This window comes from Equus caballus, chromosome 1 (assembly GCF_041296265.1).
Source record: "Equus caballus isolate H_3958 breed thoroughbred chromosome 1, TB-T2T, whole genome shotgun sequence".
Lineage (NCBI taxonomy): Eukaryota > Metazoa > Chordata > Mammalia > Perissodactyla > Equidae > Equus > Equus caballus.
In genome coordinates this window covers 59,722,037-59,744,872 of record NC_091684.1, presented here as the reverse complement: position 1 = coordinate 59,744,872, position 22,836 = coordinate 59,722,037, and the positions used below count along the sequence as shown (strand labels likewise).

General features: G+C 51.9%; 1 protein-coding gene and 1 long non-coding RNA gene across 3 annotated transcripts; one reads left to right on the top strand and one right to left on the bottom strand.

Moving 5' to 3' along the window:
- Positions 1-233: 233 nt before the first annotated feature.
- LOC138923595 (uncharacterized) lies at positions 234-3,933 on the bottom strand. The gene is made up of 3 exons (XR_011437420.1): positions 2,981-3,933; positions 817-892; positions 234-287 (listed from the first exon to the last, which is right to left on the bottom strand). It is a non-coding gene; the product is annotated as an uncharacterized lncRNA (long non-coding RNA).
- A 27-nt stretch (positions 3,934-3,960) lies between these two features.
- Positions 3,961-22,196, top strand: TBATA (thymus, brain and testes associated). 2 transcript variants are annotated; one of them, XM_001502787.7, is made up of 10 exons: positions 3,961-4,104; positions 5,899-6,052; positions 7,348-7,583; positions 9,554-9,709; positions 10,613-10,692; positions 11,973-12,146; positions 14,087-14,168; positions 14,986-15,130; positions 16,623-16,675; positions 17,685-22,196. In XM_001502787.7, exons 2-10 carry the CDS (start codon positions 6,006-6,008, stop codon positions 17,768-17,770), a joined length of 1,059 nt encoding a protein of 352 aa, XP_001502837.3. In that variant the 5' UTR covers positions 3,961-4,104; positions 5,899-6,005; the 3' UTR covers positions 17,771-22,196. The 2 variants fall into 2 exon arrangements, with proteins under 2 accessions (XP_001502837.3, XP_023500184.1); XM_023644416.2 differs by having other exon boundaries at positions 3,973-4,104; positions 11,970-12,146; positions 17,685-19,767.
- Positions 22,197-22,836: the final 640 nt, after the last annotated feature.

Below are 22,836 nucleotides of genomic sequence, written 5' to 3'. Positions count from 1 at the left end.
CACCGTGCTCAGGGACTGGAAGACTTTAACATGGTAAGGATGTCAGTCCTCCTCTAATGGGCACCCAGGGTTAACTGGGTTGCTAATAAAATCCCAGCAAAAATCTTTATAGATATAGCTAAGATTATCCTAAAACTTATATGAAAAAGCAAAGGAATTAAAAGAGCAAAGAAAATCTTAAAAAACAAAGCTGGAAATCTGTGATATTGTGATTATAATAAGAAATATACATACATATTTAGTCTTCTCCATTCTTAGCACAGAGCTCCTAAAAGCCTTAGAATTTCCTAAGAGATAAGAGAGGTAAAGATGTCTTTTGTTATTCATAACTAGCTCCTTTCAATTACACCTGAATTTATGTTAATAAAGATGGCTTTTGATTGCTAGGGAGCCTTTCAGCCCTACTCCCCCTGTTCCTGGAAGGGGAGAGGGGCTGATGTTTGAATCAATCACCAATGGCCAATGATTTAATCAATCATGCCTCCCTAATGAAGCCTCGTTAAAACCCAAAGGTATGGGGTTCGGAGAGCTTCCAGGTTGGTGAACACACATCCACGTGCAGGCAGTGGCGCACTCCAGTTCCACATGGACAAAATCTCCTGTACTCGAGACCTTGCCCTATATACTTCTTCACCCGGCTGTTCTTCAATATCCTTTATAATATCCTTTGTAATAAACTGATTTAGCAAATTATTGAACCCGAGGAGGGGATTATGGGAACCCCGATCTATAACTGGTCAGTCAGAAATACAGATGACAATCTGGACTTGTGACCAGTGCCTGAAGTAGGAGCGTATTGAGGGACTGAGCCCTTACCCTGTGGGGTCTGATGTTATCTTCAGGTAGACAGTGTCAGAATTAAGTCAAACTTGCAGGACATCCGGTTGGTGCCCTGAAATGGAGAAATGCTTGGTATGGAAAAAAACTGCCATACAGCTGGTATCAGAGAGTTGCGGAGAAAACAGTTCTCCCTGACGGAGTCTTACACTAGATATCAAGATTATTTAAAACTAGTTACTAAGAGAATGCAGTGTGGATGCAGATAACCAATAACCATTCTACAGATAAGAGAGAGAAGGTGAATTTTACTTGAGCCAGGCTGAGCATAAGCTGGGAAGGTAGGATCTACAAAGGAAGAAAGCACCCTGGAGAAGCAAGGTTTTCAGTACAGTTTTATACCTTTTCAGAACAAAAAACATACATCAAACATGCCCAGGATACCTAACATATATGGTCATCAAAGTTTCAAAGAGGTATTCAGCTGCAGATTAGCAGGTCAACATGACCCTGATGTCTGGGAAAGGAAATTTATCTTCAGGAGCACCGATACTGGCATTACTGGCGTCAGAGGACAGGAAGTACGCATCCTTATCTTCAAAGAGCGCATTCTTTTACTTTGAGATAATGTTTAATGCATTCCTTACTTTAATGGTTAAAGCAGATGCACAATGTATGTTTGAAAGGCCATATAAGGCTTCTTTAGTTAAGGACAAATCAGGTTTAAACCAGAATAGCTACTTCATATACCTCAATGTGTGAAAATTTGTCAGTAGTATCGGTGGAATGGTAGACTAACAGAACACTGGAGAAGAACAGAGTCCAAAGACAGACCCACACATATCTAGATGCCTGAATTTTAATAAAGATGATACTATAGAGAAGCAGCACAAGAACAGTGTTTTAAATAATGGTGATGGGTCAAATGGATACTTACATGGGAAAAAAACATGGCTCTTGACCCCTATCTTACCCCATATACAGAAAGCAATTTCTGACTGAGCATAGATCTGAATGTGAAAGGTAAAACAGTAAACCTTCTAGAAAATAATATAGGAGAATATCTTCATAACCTTGGGCAGGCAAAGATCCCTTAACGAGGACATAAACACCACAAATCACTAAGGACAAGATTAATAATTGGGCTAGGTTAAAATTAGGAATTTCGCCCATCGAAAGACTACATTTGGAGACAGAAGAGCAAGCCACAGAGGGGAGAACGTATTTGCCACACATGAAACTAACGAGCTCTGGGATCGTCGACTTCCTCTTCTGTAGGCTTAAGTGAGTTCACATATTTAAAAGGGAGCACAGTGCCTGGCACATAGGAAGTGTTCCATAAAATTTTATGTTGCTTTTCTTATAATCATGGCATCCAGGCAGGAGGAATTTACTTCAAATCATTTCCAGGCAGACAAAATCTCTCTCCTATTTTGACACTCCACAAAGAAAGAAGTCAGCAATTCTTTCATTCAACCTTACAAACGAGTGTTGTAAGGTTCATCCCCCAGCTGCAATCTGCATGCAGACCCAGTGCTCAGTTCTAAATAGCAGAGTGGAGCGTTAAGTGCAGTGAGGAGCACGGTTACTCTCGGCTGTGTCAGGGCTCAGTGTGGGAAATTCCCCAGGTGGCTGAGAGCAGCAGGGGGAAGAAAGCCCTCTCTCCTTTCAATCATGGTGTTATTTATCACAGTAGTTGCCAGGATTCCCAGAAGCATGGAAGAGGGGCTTTTCAGAACCGTTTCGAAGGGGTTGCCTCATTCCTGCAGAGACAGGCCCAGGGCAAGGCAGAGCTTACACGGGGAACATTCTGACCTGTGTGGATGGAGAAGCACTGGGAGCAAGGTCAAGATGAGAGGCCACCTCCCAATGGGTCACCACAGTGGTTTGAATTCCCAGCCCTCAGCCCAGAAGGGGCAGAACTTTTGAAGGACTTGAGTTTGCCTCTAGCTACCCTCCTTCCTTTTCTTCCTCTCCAGTGGAAGACACAGAGTCTAGAAGCTTCAGGGCATGGATAGGGAGCCAGGGGTGCTGAGAAGGAAGACCCTCGAATAGGCCCATCCCCATCAGTTTTGAGGGCCAGCAGCCTCATTCCTAGGACGGCATGAAGCACCGTCTGCAGACCTTGCCCTGGTTCACGGCGTTTATAACCCTCGAATCCTCAGATCTCACCATAGTCCTGTGGACTAAGGATTATACTTACCCCATTTTACAGGTGTCCAAGTTGAGCCTCAGAGACATAAAGTGTATTACGCAAGGTAGTTCTCAGACTAAGGACTCATACTATATAATCCTACTTCCATTAAGATTGCCATTTTTGAGCATCTCTTGTGTGCCAGGCATATGACTAGGTGCTTCACTTCCATTAGCTCTTTGGTCCTTCAGAATGACCCCAGAAGTAGGTGAGGTTACCCCATTTTACAGGCTCAGAGAAGGTTATAACAGTCAGAGACTACACTTGGTGCCAGGCACTGTTCTAAACTCTTGAATGTGCATTAAGTCACTCAATCTTCCCAACAATCCTACGAGAATAAGTACAGGTAGGATCCCCATTTCAGAGATTCAGAGAACTGAGATTCAGAGATATCAGGTAAGTTGTCTGAGGCCACACAGCTAGGAAGGAGAACTGGGATTTGAACCAAACATTCTTACCGCTATTATACATCTCTGGCACTATGGGCAATTTACCCAAGGTGACACCTCTAGGGAGTGTCAGAATCTGATTGAAATCCCTGCCCAACTGAAAACCCAGGATCTTCCCACTCAGCTATCCTGCCTAAAGTAGGGCTGGAAGGATGCTCTGGGTCATGTTGGCAGCCACCTCCTTTCCATCTAAGAGACAGCTGTGCGAATCAATCCCCAGAAACAGGATGTGTGGAGACAGATGCCTCCACGGTGGCATCTGGCCCAGCTGGCTGACAAAGCTGGGACCCAGCACAAGCAAACTTCTTTGCCAGTTTTTCTCTCTCTGCCTGCTGCTCGCTGGCTGAAACCAGCCCCTGACTCTCATTCTCTCCCTTGGTCCCCATTGAAAGTGCTGAATGGGAGGTACAGCGGGAGGTTGGAGGGAGAGCGGGTCCTCAGTGAGCCCTGCCTGCCCCTCCAGGAGAGTAAGAGGAGCTGGGTGGGGGTGAGGAGAGGGGTGGGGGGAGTGGTTCTGGAGTTGTGGGGAAGGGGTAACCTAGCAACCACTGGCTCATGTGGTCACAAAGCTGACAGGGCTTGCCCACAGAACAAATGAGCCTTCCCGTTGATGTGTCCTCTTGCTCCTTCCTGCTCCGGCAGCAGGGACTTCTCTCCCACATGCTATAGCGGCCACTTTCCTCGGTGAGTCCAGGGATCTCTCCAGGGTAGGAAATGGACACTAGAGCCAGACCGGGGCCCAGGGGTGGGCCCAGAAGGGCCCAGATGGGGAAAGGGAAGTTCCATCTCTGGATTGGTGTGAGCCTTCAGACCCCTTGTGCCTGGCTGGCTGGGCACCCACAGGGGAGAAGGAAGTGAGGACAGGGGCAGACTCATGGGGGCGCAGCTTGTCTTGCTAGAGTCCCCGTTGACCTCTCTACAGAGCTGTGGTGTGTGACCCATTAGTGGCTTATAAAATCAGTTAAATAGGTCACACCTAACATTTACAAAATGCGAACAAAAAGTAGGATGAAAATATTAGTGTGCATCATACATATTGCTTCGGGATATTGTTGCTTCAGTTTCACATACACACACAAGCACCTGCACACACATGTATGCACATGCATATAGATCATGATGTAAAAATGAACTTCTTACCGTGGTCACAGCCAAAAGCGTTTGAAAGTCTCTGTTCTAGTGAGTCCCTTTTCCTTAGGCAGATGGGTTTCCAGGCTTCCAAATACCCTGTCCTCAAGCTTACAGCCTCTCAGCCCCAGAGCCTAGCCCCTACCATCAAGGATGTCCAAAGCCTCCTTCAAAGGAAGCTCTTCCAGTTGTTTTTCTCTTTAGAGAAAAGATCAGGAGCCTTCGAGTCAGGAGGCCTGGCTCCTTGATGTGTGATCTCACAGTCTCTCCCCTTCCCCGGTCTCTGGCAGCGCTGCCTGCCACCCTCCATCCTAACCTGACGAACCAGACCACCAGAGGCCACGAGTCTGAGGGCTCCTTCTCACATGCACTGATTTCCTGCCCCAATCTCATCCCTGGGCCCTGCAACGCCAGCACAACGTCTATGTAGATGCAGACCCACAGATTTGGGTTAATCACGATTCTTCGCTTTGACATCTATCACCCATCATCCCGGTCACTTAATTAGTTTACTTAATAGTATAATGAACACCAGTAATTGCACCTCCCAAAACCCAAGAACTAGAACATCACCACCAAGACACTTTCCATGCTCCTCTCCTGTCCTCTCCCCGGCCCCGCCTGCCCGCCGAAATAGCCACTAGCTAAATCTTGCGTCTAGCATTTCCTCACCTTTTTTTTTGTTTAATCACATTTATGATAATTTTGCTTGCTTTCAAATTTTATTTATTTATTTATTTATTTTGAGGAACATTAGCCCTGAGCTAACATCTGCCACCAATCCTCCTCTTTTTGCTGAGGAAGACTGGCCCTGAGCTAACATCCATGTCTGTCTTCCTCTACTTTATATGTGGGACGCCTGCCACAGCACAGCTTGATAAGCCGTACATAGGTCCATGCCCAGGATCTGAACCAGTGAACCCTAGGCCACCGAAACAGAGCACACAAACTTAGCTGCTACACCACGAGGCCAGCCCCTCCCACTTTATTTTTAAAAAGAATCTCAGGCTATAGGATCTTCTGCAACTTGCTGTTCTTGACTTAGCGTTATATTTGTAAGATTCATCTATGTTGCATGAAGCTGTGGTTCATTCATTTTCATTGCAATATAACATTCAAGGGTCTGAGTGTACCACAGCTTGTTGATCCATTCTTCTGCCTTTGGACATCTGGGTTGTCACCGGGTTTTTGCTAATTTGAACAATGTTAGTTTAAATATTCTTACAAACAGCCCCAGTTGCACATCTGCAAGAGTCTCTCTTGGGCATATATCTGGGAGAGGTATTGCTGGGTCATATGGCATGAAAATGTTTAATTTTACAAGATATTGCCAATTTTTTCCCTCCAAAGTGTCTGTTCCAGTTTACACTCCCACCACCAGCCTATGAGAGTTCCTGTTATCCATCTTCAACACTGGTATTAAGTGTACTGGTCTTTACTCCGTTAGAAACCCTCCAATGGCTATGGAGGTGGGGACCCAGTTGGCTGAACAGCCACCCATGAGGTAAGGCCCCAATGCTGGCTGAGGAGGGGTGAGGATGGGGCAGGGTGGAAGACCAAGGTGGCCTCGGGGGAACTCCACGGATGGGTAGAGGGTAAGGAGGCTTCAAGGCAGGCAGTACTTGCTCACTTTCCACTGGTGTCAGTCATGCCCCCAGTGGGTTCTCAGGTCTGAGTTGTCACAGGTCACAGGCTGGACCCCTCCCTGGGGGCGGGGGGAGGAGGGGTGGCAGGGGGCAGGGGCACTAAGCACAGAAATTGCAGGGGTTTTCAAGGGGTGACTTCTCCTGTTAGTTGGGGACAGGGAAGGCCAGCCAACTTTGACTTTCAGAGAAAGTTTGCTTTTATTTCTTTAAGTCCCAGATCCCTTAGAGACGAGTCAAGGAGAGAACAGGAAACTCAGGGGCCTGGTCAGCAAAATCCTCAGAGGGTCCCTGGGCAGAATGACTTGCTTAGCACATCCAGAGTCCATCTATATACTCCAGGACTCCCTTCAGCCAGGGCCACCAGAAGGGAATGCAGACAGCGAGCAGGCAGGGGGTACTCCCAAGCCCCGGGCGAGAGCAGACCACCTTTGGATCCTTGCTGGACTGACCTCGACCTCTTCCTCCAGGGTCAGAGGCACAGTGTCCTCAGGAGAGGGAAGGGGTGCAGGGTGGAGGACAGAGAACCTGAGACGGTTTGTCTCCCGTGAAGCGAAGAGCTTGAAGCTTCCCTGCAGCGTTGCAGCCCTGATAGCTGCCCCGTCAGCTCTGCACCTCCTGGGAGGGGCCCCCTTGGGAAAAAGACTTGGATGCCGAGTCTGGGCCAAAACTGCCCCTGAGGGCATGGGGGGAGGGTGACGGCCTACAGCTGGCTTCTCCTGACCTGCCAACAGTTTGGCTTGGGGAGAGGCCCTTCTGGGTTAGCCCCCTGGCCCTGGAGGTGTATATAGTGTGCCTTTGTTCCAACCCAAGTATTTGGAGGAGTAGGTGAGTCTATGGCTTCTCTTTCTGGCTTTAGAGATGGTTTCTGGGAAACAACTGGGGTCCTGGGAGGTTCCATCTGAGTGCTCCCAAATGGATCCTAGCTCCGGGCTAAGACATCTTAGAAAGACAAAGCCTCCTGGTACTGGATTGCACCAATCGGGAATGGACCCTGGGGAAGGCTCAGCTTTGGGCGTCAAGGGGGTGGTGGTGAAATCCTGGAAACCAGATTTCAGAGTCTCAGGAATGGACTCTATAATAAACACAGCTCTGAGCTAGGCTGGGCGCTGCTGCCAGGAGGCTCCATTAACTTCTCCTTGACCCTCTCCTTCAGTCCAAAGGCTGAACCGAAGCCTGAGAAGAAGTCAGGGCACAGGCCAAGGAACCATGGGGACAGCAGGCCACAGAAAGAACCGATGATCCCAGGGATTGTGGATTTCGAGCTGATCCGAGAGGCACTGAGGACCCCCATACCCCAAACCCCTGGTGCCTACCGCTTTGGCTGCCTCAGCCACCACTCCTTCTTCTCCCGGCACCACCCCCACCCCCAGCACGTGACCCACATCCAAGGTAGGGCTGGGGGAGGCAAGGTCTGGCTGGCGGTGGTGGGGCGGTCTGGAAAACTGGAAAGGGAGGACCCAGCCCCTGTTTCCAGGCTGAGGTCCAGAGAGGATGGGAACATGGCCAGGGTCACAGAGCTGCTTGGCCACTTGCAATCACTTGGCCAAGCCAAGACTTGCCTTGGGGGGCAGGCTGCACATCCCTACAGGATTTCTCTCACTGCCCAATCTCCCATTTTACAAATCAGAAAAAGAAAAAGGGATGAACATTCTGCCCCAGAGCTGTGCTCTTTTCTCTAACTCAGGCCATTTCATCCACTCAACCATTCATGAAATACCCACTGAGTGTGAACTATGGGACAGGTACTTTTTTTAGACCCTGGGGATGTGGCCAATACTGACAGTCCCTGCCCTCAGGGAGCCTGCTGTCTGGTGGGCAAGGATAGGAAACACTAAGTATCAGAGGTGGTAAGTCCCAAGGCTATGGAGGGGAGACCTGACCAGCAGCATAACATTTGAGCAAAGAACGAAAGGAAGAAAGGGCATGAACCAGGTGGCCATCAGAGGGATGAATGTCCCAGGCAGAGGGAAGAGTAAATAGAAAGGCCCTGAGGCGAGCATCCTGGCTCTGTTGGAGGAACAGCAAGGAAACCACCCTGGCTGGAGCAGAGTAAGGAGGGTGAGAAAGCAGATGTATCAGAGACGCAGTGGGAGCCCAGATCACGTGGGCCTTGGGGGTCACCGTAGTCACCATTAAGCCATCTCATCGAGTCAGATGGGAGCCATTGGAAGGCTGAGAGCAAAGAAGTGACAGAAGTGACCTACTGGCCTCTGTCTGGATGGTGGTCCAGACCAGGAAGGTAGCAGTGGAGGAGTTAGTGGCCCCGCTCCTGAGATGCGCAGAAAGGAAAGCCAACAGGAATTGCCGATTGATTAGAAATGGGCTGTGAGGGGAAGCGGGAGGCAAGGCCGACTCCAAGGTTTTTGGCTTGAGCAACTGGAAAACTGGAGTTGCATTGCCTGAGACAAAGAAGACTGCAGAAGGGGTGAGTGGAGCTGGGCAGAGGAGTCAGGAGTCTGGTCTGGGATGTGAAAGAGGCGAGATGCCTTTTAGACGTCCAGGTGGAGGTGCAGAGTGGGCAGCCGGGTCTGAAGTCCAGGGGACAGATGTGAACATGAGAGCTATTCGAGTAGGGACTGTGTTGGAAGGGGCGTGCCTGGGTGGGGTCACCCAGGAGAATGTGCAGATATGGGATGGGAGCACCGGGGCCTGAGCCCTGGGGATCTCAGGGCTAAGAGGCTGAGGAGATGCAGTGGAAGCAGCAGAGATGAGGAGCAGCCCCGAGCTAGGAGGAACCAGGAGAGGGAGGAGTCTTGCACTGAAGGAAAGTGCTTCAGGAAGGAGAGAGTGAGCAACCACGCTGAGTCCTAACCAGGCAGCTCCTCCAAGCTTAACTATCTGATGAACCTAGAATGGCACACAGACCTTGGCTGGAAGGGTCCTCATGTGTACACTGCTTGCTGCCACCTCCAGGCTGCCGTGCTCTCAGCCCTGCACAGGCTGAGAGATGGCGGGAAGTCTTATCCAGAGGGTCTGGCGAAATCTCCTCACAGGCTCTGGCTTAATGCCCCTGCCCTCACGTGCCTGCCTCTGTGCACTGGCACCTGCAGTTGGTTGCTCTGTCACAGAAAACCAAAAGGACCCCAGGACTAGGGTCCCTGGAAGCCTGGGTTCTTGTCTCACCTCTGCCTGACTTGCTGTGTGACCCTGAGCACATCCCTTCCATTGTCCATTGTCAGTGCCCCTGTGGGTGAGGTTTCGGTGGTGGCAGAGGCCCTCCCAGCTCTAGTGATCTATGGGCTGTGGCTAGTGGAAGAAGTGGGGCCAGTGCTCTCCCTGCCCACCAGCCTCCTCCTGGCCTCCCAGAGTTCTTGGGGTGCACCCAGGCCTCCCTTCCCACAGCCTCTAACCCTCCACAGATCTCACCGGGAAGCCTGTCTGTGTCGTCAGGGACAAGGTCTCTCTGGCCGCTTTGCCTCACGCCGCATTCTTATCCCGCTGTCTGATGGGGATGCCTACCATCTCTCTCCCTATTGGAGACCCACAGTCCAATCGCGACCCCCGGCTTTCTTCTGGTGGGTACTTGGGCCACATCCCCACTAGCTCGGGGTTCCACCTCTCCCCAAGGGCTGCCCCTCTTGGGCAGGTGCCTGGGAAGGAAAAGGCTACTGCTATTAGGTTGGGGGGGTTCCAGTGGGGTACCCCACTTTTTTCCTCATTTCCTCAGACAGCTGCATTATTCCCACCCTACCCATCCTCAGAAATGTGCCCCTGCTTGGATTTGAGGTGTTTGAGAAGTTATAACAGGCAGAAGACAAGCAGATGGGGGCAGCAGTGATGTGACTTACAGCTGCAGACAGGGACACTGTTGGAAATATTCAGAAACTTGCGTGCTCAGGCTCTGGCCAGTCAGAATGATCCACCATAGACAATGCTGGAGCAGCGTTCCAGAAGCCTCTGCTCTGCCCAGCCTTTCCCTTCCCTCACGGTGGGCGGAGGCAGGGGCCAGGCCTGTGGAGGAGGCTGGGACAGGTGCAGGGCCGAGGGGTTTGGCAGGTTGCTGAAGCGCTCCTTACTGGCCTCAGCCTCTCCGGGAGCAGTTCAACGTTTTCATAACTGGCGCAGCATCTCTGCTGAATCTCAGTCCCAGCCTCCAGTTCCTAAAAGAGGCAAAGCTGGATTAAACCACGGGCATCTTGGTATGCAGCCAAATGCTCTCCAGCATCTCCCAGTGAAGCCACAGCCTAGGACGCGAACCTCAGCCTCCCCCAGGAGCCACCCGCTCCACCCCTGCCCATGGTGTGATTCCTAATCCTTCCCCCAAGGGCACTGCCTCCCCTTTCCCTTTAAGATGCCAGTGAAGTCTGGAAGGAGGGGAGGCTCTTCCACACACAGCCCTCCCAAACCCCAGTGCCACAGGGAGGGCAAGGAGGAGAGCCCCAGGTGTCAGTTGGCAGGATCTTGTCCCCTCCTCCCAGAGGCCTGGAGGAAGGAGTTGAAGGACCTGGCTTCCCGGGTGGCCATCTTCACCAAGGAGAACCAAATGAAGAACAAAGAGGTGGGTGCAGAACAAGGGAGCTGTCTGGGAAGAGACGAAATGGATCCATCCCTTTGTAACAAAATCCCTCCCAAGGGGGTTCAACCTGACCAGCAGTAGAGCAGGTTCGCGGAGGCGCTGCTGTTGACACTGGGGGGGAGGGGCCAACAAACACAACCGGAGGGAGAGGGTCGCAGCCAGGGCTCAGAGCAGGAGAGACCACAACTTGCTGGAGAAATCCAAGACGGGCTCAGAGCTTAGAGGTGGACTGGGCACACATTCCTAGTGAAGACACACAGCACAAAAGCTCAGACGCTAGAAAGCACAGGACGTCTTTAGAGACCGGGGGCTGGAGCGCAGGTGTAAGTGGGCAGCAGTGCGCGAGAAGGTGGGAAGGGGGCCGACTTAGAAGCTGTGCAAGACCAGCTTGTTCTTTTGAACTTCTGAACTTAGTGTAGTGTCTGATCACATAGCAGTAGAGAAACACTGACGCTTTTCAAACAAGATGGGTGGCCTCATGGGTGATATGTGCCCATAAACCAGGAAAGACAAGTGGGAGGCAACTTGAAGGCAGTTGGAATTGGTCCCAGGACAGGCCTGGCCCTTTGTGGCTGAGTCTGGTCCTGCCCTTGTCTTAGGCAACAGAGTTCTCGTCCCCGCTCTGCAGCTGACTCACCCAGGGCAACTCAGCTAAGCTGTCCGGGTCTCAGTTTTCTTACCTTTAAAATGGGGAGAAGGATACCACCAGTCTTAACTGGAGTTGCAGGGACAGGAGGCCCCAGGCGCTGTGCCTACAGGCCTAAGTTGAGGGTTTCCCAGGGCAAAGAAAAGAATCTGGGGACAGCTGAGGTAGGAAGTAAGGCAGGTGGTGGGGTCCTTGGTGCAGCAAGATACTGTTTTCAAATCTCTGATAGGCTGGGGAGAGAAGCAGCAATGGGCCTGCCCAAGAGGAAGTATGAGGACCACGCAAGGACCAACAGAGGCAGCCAGGGTCCTACAAAGTTCCAAGAGGAAAGGCTTTGGCTATAATGGAGGGGCTCCCAACGGGGAGAGGGCTCTAGGACAGTGTGGGCTGGCCTGGCCAATATTCCGGGTCCCTGCAACACTGTGATGCTGGTATTCCAGGAGAGGAGGTGGTGGGTGCCCTGGAGGTGTGACCCAGCCTCGTCTCCCCTCCCCTCCCCTCCCCTCCCCTCACTTTCCCTCTCCTCTCCTCTCCTTTCTTCTCTTCACCACTGCCTTCTCCTCTCTCTCTCTCCCCTCACCCCATCTGGAGTCTCTGGCGACTTTTCTCCCAGCAGAAAGAGGAGCCTCAGCGGGAGCAGGGGGCAAAGTACTCTGCGGAGACTGGTAGGCTCATCCCTCCTGCCACCCGAGCTGTCAGCCGCCGCCACTCCCGCCGCGGCCGGCAGAACAATGCTTCAGGCCGAGATGGAGGAGGCCAGACCTTTGTCCTTCAGGATCAGGAGCTGCTGGTGAGGCCCTGGGAAGGCTGGGGGCCATGGCCCTAGTCTGAGGGCAGAGAACATGGCTGGACCAGCTCCCTGGCTCCCAGCAATCCCAACTAGGACCCTCATACACTGCCTTAAAGTGTGGCCTTTCCCAGGAATACTGGTACCTAATTCTGTAAGACTGACAACCCCAGACCTGGGCGTCAGGAGTCTGGATTCCAATCCCCGGGGCCCCTAGGTTTCCGTGTAAGCCTTTCCCTCTCAGTTAAGTCCCTTCCCCTTTTGGGGCCTTAGTTCCATGATCTAGCCAAACCGGAAGCATGAACGTGTTATTGCGAAGGTCTGTTCCAGCTGCCACTTGACGAGTTAATGAAGGGAGCTACAGTGGTGGAATGAGAAACTTGGAGATGAAGGTCCTGCCTAGTGTGCCTCAGACCACACCCCAGTGTGCTGCAGCCTGCAGCCTGCAGGCTGGTCCCCAGCCTGGTCTCCCCATGCTCCAAGAGGGGTCTGGTCTGTGCTACAGTAAAGCACAAAGCCCATTTTCTCCACGTTCAAGTTTCCCCATGCAGGTCTGAGATGAGTCCATGACTCCTTCCCGTAGGTTAAGGCAATGAAAGTCCCTATTAAAATGCACATGTGTTCTCCAGGGAAGGCCAGACCATTAGCCAGCATCTAGACCCCTTCCCTGTGACCAGTGCTTCCAAGCACGCTGTCCTTTTGGAGCCTTACAACACTCCAGTGAAGTGGATAGAGCAGACAGGGCCTGGGATCCCCATTCCACAGATGAGGAGGCTGAGGCCCTGCCAGGTGACATTCTGTGATCCAGGTCCCCAAAGAGGGAGAAGCATAGCCGGGACTAGAACACAGTACTTTCTCCACCATAGGGCGGCTTCACCTTGCCTGGAATTAGGTTCTCGGGTCCTGTGGGGAGGGGGCACAGGGCAGGTAAGTTGGCTGCGGAGAACGGAGAAGGGCCCAGGGCAGACCAGAGGTGTGGGTGGAACTTGCTCCAGCAGGTGAGTACCTGGGGATGAGGGTGGGCACCCGAACAGGCGTGGGCCTGGGGAGCGGCCTGGCCTAGTCCCTCCTCTGCCAGGGAGGAGCCAGACCCCTTCACGTCCTGGGAAGACTGACTACCAAGCACTGAGGGAACCCAATTTCCGAGGACTCCAGGGGCTCCACCTCCCACCACGGGCCCCAACTCCAGCTGACACAGGGGTCATCAGCAATGCGGCCCAGGGAGCCCCGTTGTCCATCCAAGACAGAGCTGGATCTTTTCCTGGTGATATTTGACTGGAGAACAGGGGGGAAAGGACCCTGACGTAGCAAAGATCCCGAAGGCTGAGACTGCGGCCAGGAGCAGAGGGTGCACACTGCTCATCAAGAAGGAGCCCTGGCTGAGCGGTCTGCAGAAGCAGCAAGCCCTGACCCTCAGGCTGCCCACTAGGGGCACCCCACCTCTTTGCTGACATCTCCAGACTCTGAGCTTTGGAATTTGAGAGTGGGGAGGCCTGTGGGGTCCCTGAAATCCCCACACCAAGGACCCAGGCACTGGGGACTTGCTGTGTCTCCGAGGAGCTGACTGGCCAGCTCTGACTTTACCCTCACAGTGAGGGACTCTGGGGTACAATCAGCCCAAGAGGGGCTCAAGGGTGAGGAGTCCACACATCTGATTCCGAGGCTCAGCTCTCCACCCGCTCCCTGCTAGGGGTGCTCCTCCATCAAGGCCTCAGTTCCTCATCCATCCAGTGAGGAGGCTAACAGTCTTCCTCCAGGGATGTCAGGAGAGACAGCCCTCTGTGAAGTGCAACGTCCCAAGCAGAGGGGAGGCAGGGACCATCGTGGGGACCTGTTTAGCCAAGCATGTGGCTCTGGGAACCAGTTTGTTGGGGAGGGGCCCATGCGTTGGCTGGAACGTGCTGTCCGGGCACACTGACCCGGGCCTCTCCTCCTGCCCACAGATCCTGGAGCTCCTTTGTCAGATCCTGCAAACAGACTCCCTGAGTGCCATCCAGTTCTGGCTTCTCTCCGCTCCCTCCAAGGGTGAGGATACAGCCCCATGCCTGGGTCCTTCTCTGAGTGGAGGCAGATGGTTCTGCAGGACTCGGTTCTGCAGGACTCAGATGTCACTCAGCAGTCACCCCAGGGCCTTCTGCCTGGGCCTCTTCTCCTTTTTGGAGCCCCACACCAACCTTTTCCGTCTGGACAATGTCACTTCTCCTTCCTCCAGATTCCTCAGCAGGATTTCTATGACCCCGTTCCTTGGAGGGGATCCCTTTTCCACACTGACCGCAGGCCTCAGCACCTGGGAGGGAGAAGTCGAAAGACCGTACTTAGCAGACACAGCCCCTCATCTACCACTGTGGAAAAAACACACACATGCAAATCCATGCACAAAAGAGCACACACGTATATGCGCATGAATATGCGTGGACATACACCCACGCACTGGGACAGCAGTTGGAGGCTGTATTTAAGTGAGAGGGTGAGGAGTGATGGGAGCCAGACAGCTTATTGGAGAAGGCTTCCTGGATGGGGGAATGGGGCTAGGGGGTGGAGGGCCGATCCCCAGCAGGCTTCCCAGAAGGGCCAGGGAGTGTGGTGAGCAGCTGGGCCAAGAACAGTGTACGCAGGAGCGGGGTGTGAAGGGCTGGGCATGGTGCACACACTGGGGCCAGGAGAGAAGTGGGGATCTCCTCACCGGGACAGAGGGCAGAGTGTGAGATGGTTAGAGAAAGCTGCCCTGGGCCAGCGCTGGGCAGAAGAGCTGGAGGCCCTGCTTCCTGCCTGCCCCATGTAGGGACAGGATAGGGGCTGGGGTCATGGCCCTGAGGACTCTGCCTCCTTGCTGTGCTTACAGAGAAAGACCTCGCACTCGGGCTCCTGCAGATAGCCGTGGCTCAGCTCCTTCCTCAGCCCCTCGTCTCCATCCCAGCAGAAAAGCTCCTGAACCAGCTCCAGGAAGTCCAAGAACCACCTCCAGAGAGGAAACAGCCACCCTACAGGTGGGCTTGGCACCCCTCACCTGCCCCTCTGTTCCCAGAAAGGCTCCGTCCTGTTCAGCCATCTGTCCTCCCAGATGAGAAGGGAGCCTGGCACTGGCCAGAGCCGCGGCTGACTGAGCCTGTCCTGGAGGAAGGCTCAGTCCCTCTCCAGACATCCTCCAGTTCTACCTGTGCTGCTGGAAGGCCCACTCTGCCAGACCAGACTCTGCTGCCAGCTGTGGGGGATGCCCGAGGGTGTGACCTGTGTCAGCTGTAATAAGAGAGGGCTGGATGAGCCACATCTAGGCCTCCAGAAGCTCTTGGTCTTTGGGAAGACACATTTACGCCAGTTTTAAGTGCCCTGGCTGGCTGGAGAGAGAGATTCGTGATGAGCTGGGGAAAGGGAAGGTGAGGGACAGCCTCACAAAATGGGTGAGCAGGGCCTGAGTGTCAGCAATGGAACTCGTAATGTCGAGGGCTCACTCTGTTGGCCTAACATTGCCCGGTGTTCTATATACTTCTGTCCATATAGCCACCCACGGAGGCAATATTGCCTCCATTTTACACATCAGAAAACTGAGGCTCAGGAACAGTCAAATGACCCCCAAAGTCCCCTGGCTGGTCAGCAGAAGATCTAGGATTCAAACTCCAAGCCCAGCAGTGCCCAGCCTCACCAGGGAGCTTGTTAAAAATGCAGATTCCTAGAGATGCTAACACCGCAGGTTGCGGTGAACACAGGGGATGTGTATTTTTAACAATCACCTGAGTATGCCTGATAGAGCTTGGGAACACTGCTGGGATGGATTTGAGTGAGCAAAGGAGAGGGTGGATAAAGTCAGGACTGGAAGTCAGGATTGCGCACACTTTGGGGAACGTGAAGTTTGGCCGTGCTGGAGCGTGGACAGGCTTGGTGAGAAGGGGCGGGTTCTTAGACTTGTAGGAGGCACGGGTCTTGCTCTAGCCCTAGACTCGTTTTCCCTTCTGCTTTGAGAGACCAGAGGAAGCACAGGAGGAAGGCAGTGTTCACTGTGACCTTGGGCAAGCCGCCTTCCATCTGTGAGCCTCAGTTTCACCTTCTCAAAACCCCCTCTCCCAGAGGTGTAGGGAGGAAAAATTCTATCGGGTGGGGTGCATAGAAAGGCTTGCCGAAGTGTAAAGCCAATCCGAGACTGAAGAGCGTCCTTCATGCTGTAAGTAATTCACTAGGGAAGCAGCGGTTCCCGGCTTCTCCACTGATGCAGGAAGGCTCCTTGTCTGCGAGGAGCCAGTGGCTTCCCTCGTGCTTCCTGGGATGGGAGGGCCTTGCTTCCTTGTGGCTGCAGCAGGCAATGGAGTCCCAGTGGTTGGGGTCCCGCCTGGGCTGGTGCCAGCCAAGGACAGACACTTGCTGCCTCTCTGGGAGGGCCGCTCTTGCCCCTCCCTGGAGCACCTTTCTCGCCTCCCTGCCTGCCCTGCCACTCTGCTGGGTGGCTCCAGCCTGACCCTCCCTGCCTCTCCTTTGTGTTGGTTGTAGCCAATCTCCGAAGAAGACGAAGATGCCACCTCTACCAAGGAGGGAGAAACCAGGTAGGAGGCCACTAAGCAAGTCACTCTGGGGGCTCGCTGAGGCCCAGCCTGGCTGGGGTTCCCAGGGGGGTCAAGGCACCCTGGAGATGAATCTCTGCCCAAGGAAGCTGCGCATCTTATCCATTCATCCATTCACTCATTCATTCAACAGACGCTTAGTTAGCACCTGTGTGCTAGGCTCTGGAAATCCCTGGGGAAGAATTCAGACAAGTTCCTGCTGCCACGGAGCTTGCATCCGAGGGAGGAGTGCAGACAACAAATAAAAACATTGGGGGGACAGGTGCCATAGGGAAAATAAGGCAGGGTGACAGTGATGGAGAGTGAGGGGTGGCTGCGTGGGGAGAGGGTTCCTTGAGCTGAAAGACAGCAAGGAGCCAGCCCTACACAGGTCGAGGGAGAGCCTATAAGCAGGGCTGCCAGCGCCTGGTGTGTTGGTGAAAGGGCAAGCAGACCATGGTGGTCAGGCCTTGAGGTGGGGGATGGTGGTGGAATGAGATGAGGCAGGTGGGCAGGGCCGGCCTGAGGGAAAGCAGGCGTGTGGTATCCTGCAGAGGGCGTGAGGTGCACTGGAGGGTGACAAGCAGGGTGCAGCGGGCCCCCTCTGGCTGCTGTGTAGAGAATGGACTGTGGGGGCAAGAGAGGATGAGGGAGACAAGGCGGAAGGCTGCCGCAGGCATCCTGGTGCCTTAGACGTGTGTGCGGGGGAGAGGGCACAGTGTCCTGAGTGGTGGGCAGGGTCTCTGGCATAGAGCAGGGACTTCATAGATATCTGTTACCTGCACATAGAAAGAAGAGGGTGGTAGTGAGGCTCAGAGAAGGGGTCAGCTCCTCCTGGGCCCCCAGCAGAGCCCAGAGCAGAAGCTGGGCTTGACGCAGGCTCTCACACACCTCCCTCTGCTCTCGTACATCCGCCGGGGGACTTGCAAGGAGAAGGGGTCCCCCAGCTCTCTGGGGAGGGACCTGGGCCCCCCTCATCCCCTCCTGCCTGCGGTGTCTCCCCTTCCCGCAGAGAACATTGGGAAAGCCCAAGTCCTCCGGATGCATTCCAGCCAGAACATGGAAGAGAAACCGGCAAAGCCAAAGGCAGAATGCTGAGGACCACCAGCCTCTCTGCCCACCTCGCTCAGGACCCGCGTTCGGGGTTGCTTCTGCACCCACCACTGCAACAGCGATACATACTTTCATATCACATGGAGTCTATTAAAACACTGTCTTCCTTTTAAGAGGACACTTCCGCTCTCCTATCAGTAGCAGGTCTGTGCTTGGGGCATTTATTCCAGGAGAGAGGATGAGCTGCACTGAACCATCCCCATGCCCTTGGAGAAAGCCAAGTGCCATCAATCACATGGGCCTTTCCTGGTTCTTTTCTGTTCCAGGGCAGATGGTGGTTAGGGCGGCCTGAGAAATGGGCTCTGCCCCTCCTTGAGCCAAGAAACACAGGGCTCTGGCGAGGTTAGAGCAGAGGTCAGGAGCCCACAGGCCTCCTTAGAACATCATCGATACCAATGATTGAGTTCCTACCAGGCCCTGAGGCAGGGACTTGGGGAACAGTTAATGAGGAACACTATGTGAATTGTTCTACAGGCTTTATGTGGGGTACTATATTTGATTCTCCCAAAAGCTCTATGAGGTAGAGTATTAATATTGTCACTCCCATTTTATAGATGAATAAACAGTCTCGGAAAGGTGAAACAGCTTGTCCAAGGCCACACAATAAGTGGCAGAGTCCAGATCCAAACCCAACATATCTGGCTCCAGAATCCTTGTTTCTATCCACTGTATTCTACTGCCTTACAAACAGCTGCCCTCACCAAAAGTTGTGGTTACATTCCTGAAAAGCATAAGGGTTAGCAAAATAGTGGTTGTCAAGATCAACGAGGAGAGGGACATTATATAAATGTGACCCAGATGCAGCTGGGGTATCTCTATCCTGTAAGATCTAGAGAACGTGGCCATGACCCTCTGGGAAGCCCAGTGTCTTCCTTGAGATTTTTGCAAATTTCCTGGGAACATGAAGGGGAGGGAGGCATCAAGGTTTGACAAAGTCATGGTCACCTGTGGCTCTGAGCTCCCACTTCTACTGACTCAGCCCAGTGGGTGGGTTGTGGTTCCATTCTTTGCTTGCAGCACTGCTCCACTGCACAGCAATTCAGCTGGATTCAGTCCCTCCAGGTTCTCCCGAGGACCCCACTCACAGAAAACTTCTGTGCACAGTAGGCTTCAGTCAAGGTCAGGGTGGGGATCTGCCTTGTATCCTGCAAACAGCTTCGTGGTCCACATTAAATTGCCTTGTTTTTAAGAGTCCTTGGCCACTCTCCCGCTGGGGATGGTTCCCTGGTAGCAGCTTCTCCTATAATAACTGTGCCCGCTGGCTTTCTCCATCCCTGTCCCCACTCCTGCCACCAGTCTTCCCCAGAAAGCCCACATTTATTTTATTTTTATTTTTTTCCAATTTTTTTATTGTGGTAAAATATACGTAACATAAAATTTACCATTTTAACCATTTTTAATTGCTCAGTTCAGTGATACTAAATACATTCACACTCTTGTGCAACCATCACCACCATCTGTCTCCAGAACTCTCTTCATCTTGCAAAACTGAAACTCTGTGCTCAGGAACCAATAACTCCCCAACCCACCACTTACCCACCATCCCTGGCAACTACCACTCTACTTTCTGTCTCTATGAATCTGACTACTCTAGACACATCATATAATGGAATCATACAATCATACATGTTTGTCCTTTTGTGGCTGGCCTATTTCACTTAGTATAATGTCCTCAAGGCTCGGCTATATGGTAGCATGTGTCAGAATTTCCTCCCACATTTATTTATTTCTTATTAATGCAGCAGCTCAGCTTCCTCTAGCCTCTCTTCTCAAACTTTCTAGCCCCACCTTGGCCTGGCCAACCTCGTCAAGGGGCTGAGCTGAACAGAAGGTCTGTTCAGGGGACAAGGTCTTTGCCCCTTGGCAGTTGTGGTTGTAAGAGTATAGTATCTTCCAGTATGAATAATTTTTTAAAATCCACCCAGTAAAAAATTCTAGAAGATATCTGCTTCCAAAATAAATCAGACTTGTTGGCACAAAAACCCTGGCTGTTTAGGCAATCCTTCTCTATCACCGTTAATTTTTCAGGAAATGTTGCATGAGAGTAATATTTGCCACTGCAGATTCTCAAAATTTTGTTGTTCCATAAAGTGCACATCTCTTCAAAGTTGCTTAGCCCATCCTTCAAATTTATTTATTTATTCTGCTTTCTCTGGCTTGTGTTTGCTTTCGCAACTCCTTGAAAAACGCTCCTGTCACTGCCTGACCTTTGCACCCCTTATCATTGCACTTAAAGACAAGACTTCCTGGGCCTGGCTTCTTAGCCATGTATTTTGAGGGTAGATAGATGACTTTTTCAGCAGTCCTGCAGTCTATCAGGAGAAAGAAAGAGAAGAGAACTCAGCCAAACCATGCGCGTATGAAAACATCGTGGAAATAAACACTGTGATATGCAAATAGGAAACCACTATACTGCAAAAATACGGACGGCCAAGGTATGATTGTATGGGGTGACCTGTCCTCATTCAACGCTTGCAGCAACCCGTAAGGCAGGTATTACTATCCACATCCTACAGGTGGAAAATCCGAGGCTTAGAACAAAGTAACACGTCAAGGCTCACACAGCCAATAAACAGTGGCTTCAAACCCAGGGCTTTGGGGCTCCTCAGCCAGCGCTCTTTTCACTGTGCTACACTGCCATCTTGCAGGCCATACCCCAAGGCCCACTCTTCTCCAGGTGAGAGAAATGGATCCTTTTCTCATTTCCAGCCACTTCACCCACTCTTGCTCCTGGTTCCTCTTCCCCATGCTTTGAAGACAGAGTTTGCTCTGACTCCTTGGCCCTCTGCCAAGTCCCCGGGAGGGCCTGCACCCTCTTTCTAGGTTTTAAGAGAGGCATTGCTAAACCCTAGGAGGACAGCCGGGAGGGCGGGGGGAATTTGAAGGTTCCAGACACCTCACAAAGTACTGGTCAGAGTTGTCACTGGCCTTCCTGGAAATGTGAGTGGCGTCGGACCTGCCTTCGTCGTCACCTGCAGTGGGCCATCTGTGCCCTCAGATCCAGTGTGGGTTGGAGGCCAGGCTGGTTACTGGGCTGTGACCCATAAGGTCTGTTTGGCTTTGCAGAGTCTCTGCGCTCTGCTTGGCAACATTCCTTGTCCTCAGCGGCTTGGCCCCCACTGGGACAGCAAGGTGACTTCTGCTGGTGTCAGGACACCATGGTCACTTCCGGGTCCCTCCTAAGTTTTCTCTGGCTCCAGGTCCTGGAATTTTTCTTCTCCCTGTCCTCTGCTCCTCTGCCTGAGACAGGAAGACAGATTCCACCTTCCAGCCTTCCCTGCTACGGCTCTAGGTTCCTCTTGGGACCCCAGTCCTTAAGTCACTGTGGTAGCCATTGTTTGGGCTGCCCAGGATGTCCCCGACCCTTCTTCCAGGGCGGACATGAGGCCTAGCTCTCTTCAGTCAGAGCACCCCATCCCTGGGCACAGTGACCAGTTCAGGGGTAGGATAAGCATGTGACCCAAGCTGGGCCAATCACAGACTGTCCCTGGGAATTTTCTGCGTGCAGGGGGAGGAATATTGGCATTTGAGAGGATGCCATCATTGATTATCATTGCTCCAAGGGGACACAGTCCTAGATTAAGTCACACCTGGTGGCCCTGATTCTCCCCATCCTTCCCCCTTATATGAGACAATAACTTCTTAATCTTAAAGTTGATTTTTATGCATTTTGTAACAGAAAACCATCTTACTCACTTTTAAGTTCAGGGATATTAAATAAATGCATGTTTTTGTGCTACCATCACCACCGTCATTCATTCCCAGAACTCTTTTTATCTTGCAAAACCGCAACCTTATACCCATTAAACAATAACTCCCCAGGCCCTCCTCCTCCCATCCCCTGGCAACCACCCTTTTGCTTTCCGTCTCCATGATCTGACTGTTCTAGGTACCTCACATAAGTGGAATCATAGATATTTGTCTTTTTGTCTCTGGCTTATTTCACTTAGCACAGTGTCTTCAAGATTCACCCACGTTGCAGCGTGTGTCAGAATTTCCTTCCTTTTTTAGGCTGAATAATATGCCATTGTATTTATATACCACATTTTATTTATCCACTGCTCCATTGATGGGCATTTGGGTTGTTTCTGCTTTTTGGCTATTGTGAATAATGCCACTATGTACATTAGTGTACAAAAGTGATTGATTTTTATGGCACGTGTAAGCAAAAGGATTCTGGATAATGTAAGGTCTTAGAGCTAGTGAGTGGAGGCTCCAGAATTAGAATTCAGGCCCATCTGACTCCAGAGTCACCAACAAGAGCCCTTGCTTCGCAAACTTGAACCATTCTTGTACCTCCATCATGAATTTGTCGCACTTGTTCACCACCTGTACCATTCTTTAATGTTTCTTTAAACTTACTTTTTTAATGCTTTTATTTAAGTAAATATAGTTTTTTCCTAAGCAATAATATCGATGGTGTCATGGTTTTGATGTATTATTTATAAAAGTATCTCATACACGTGAAAATAACATAGATGCATTAAGATTTAAAATGTTCCTCCCTGTGCCAGCTAAGTTCATCTATTGTACCAGCAGGTATACTGACCACACCCTGGGAAACATTGACCAGAACAGATTGCTGTTTGAAGATGAGAGAGCCACCCCTGGGACTCTTGGCTTAAGGACACACATAGGAGTCAGCTTCTTCCCATCCAGTTTGCTGGCTCAACAATTGGGCCCTCCCCAATTCCACTTCAATTTGTGAGACTGGAGACCCATTTCCAGCAAAAGCAGGGGAAGGTTGTACCTCACTGCTAAAGCCTGAGAATCCCATTGTTGGGACGGCCCTCAGAAGCCCTCTGGAACCCTTCCAGCCTACAGGGAACCCCCATCGTAGCATCCACACATGGTGTCCAACTTCAGCTTGAACAACCACAGTAACAGATCTCTGCCTCTCCACGCTGTTTAAGCCTTAGTTTTGCCCCCAGAGCCACAAAGATCAAGTCTTTCCCCTCCTCCCCTGGCTAGCTAATTTTCCCTTGTCAAACCTCATGTATAAGCGTCAATCGAACCACGCCTCCTTTCAAATATTTGTACCTTTTACTTTT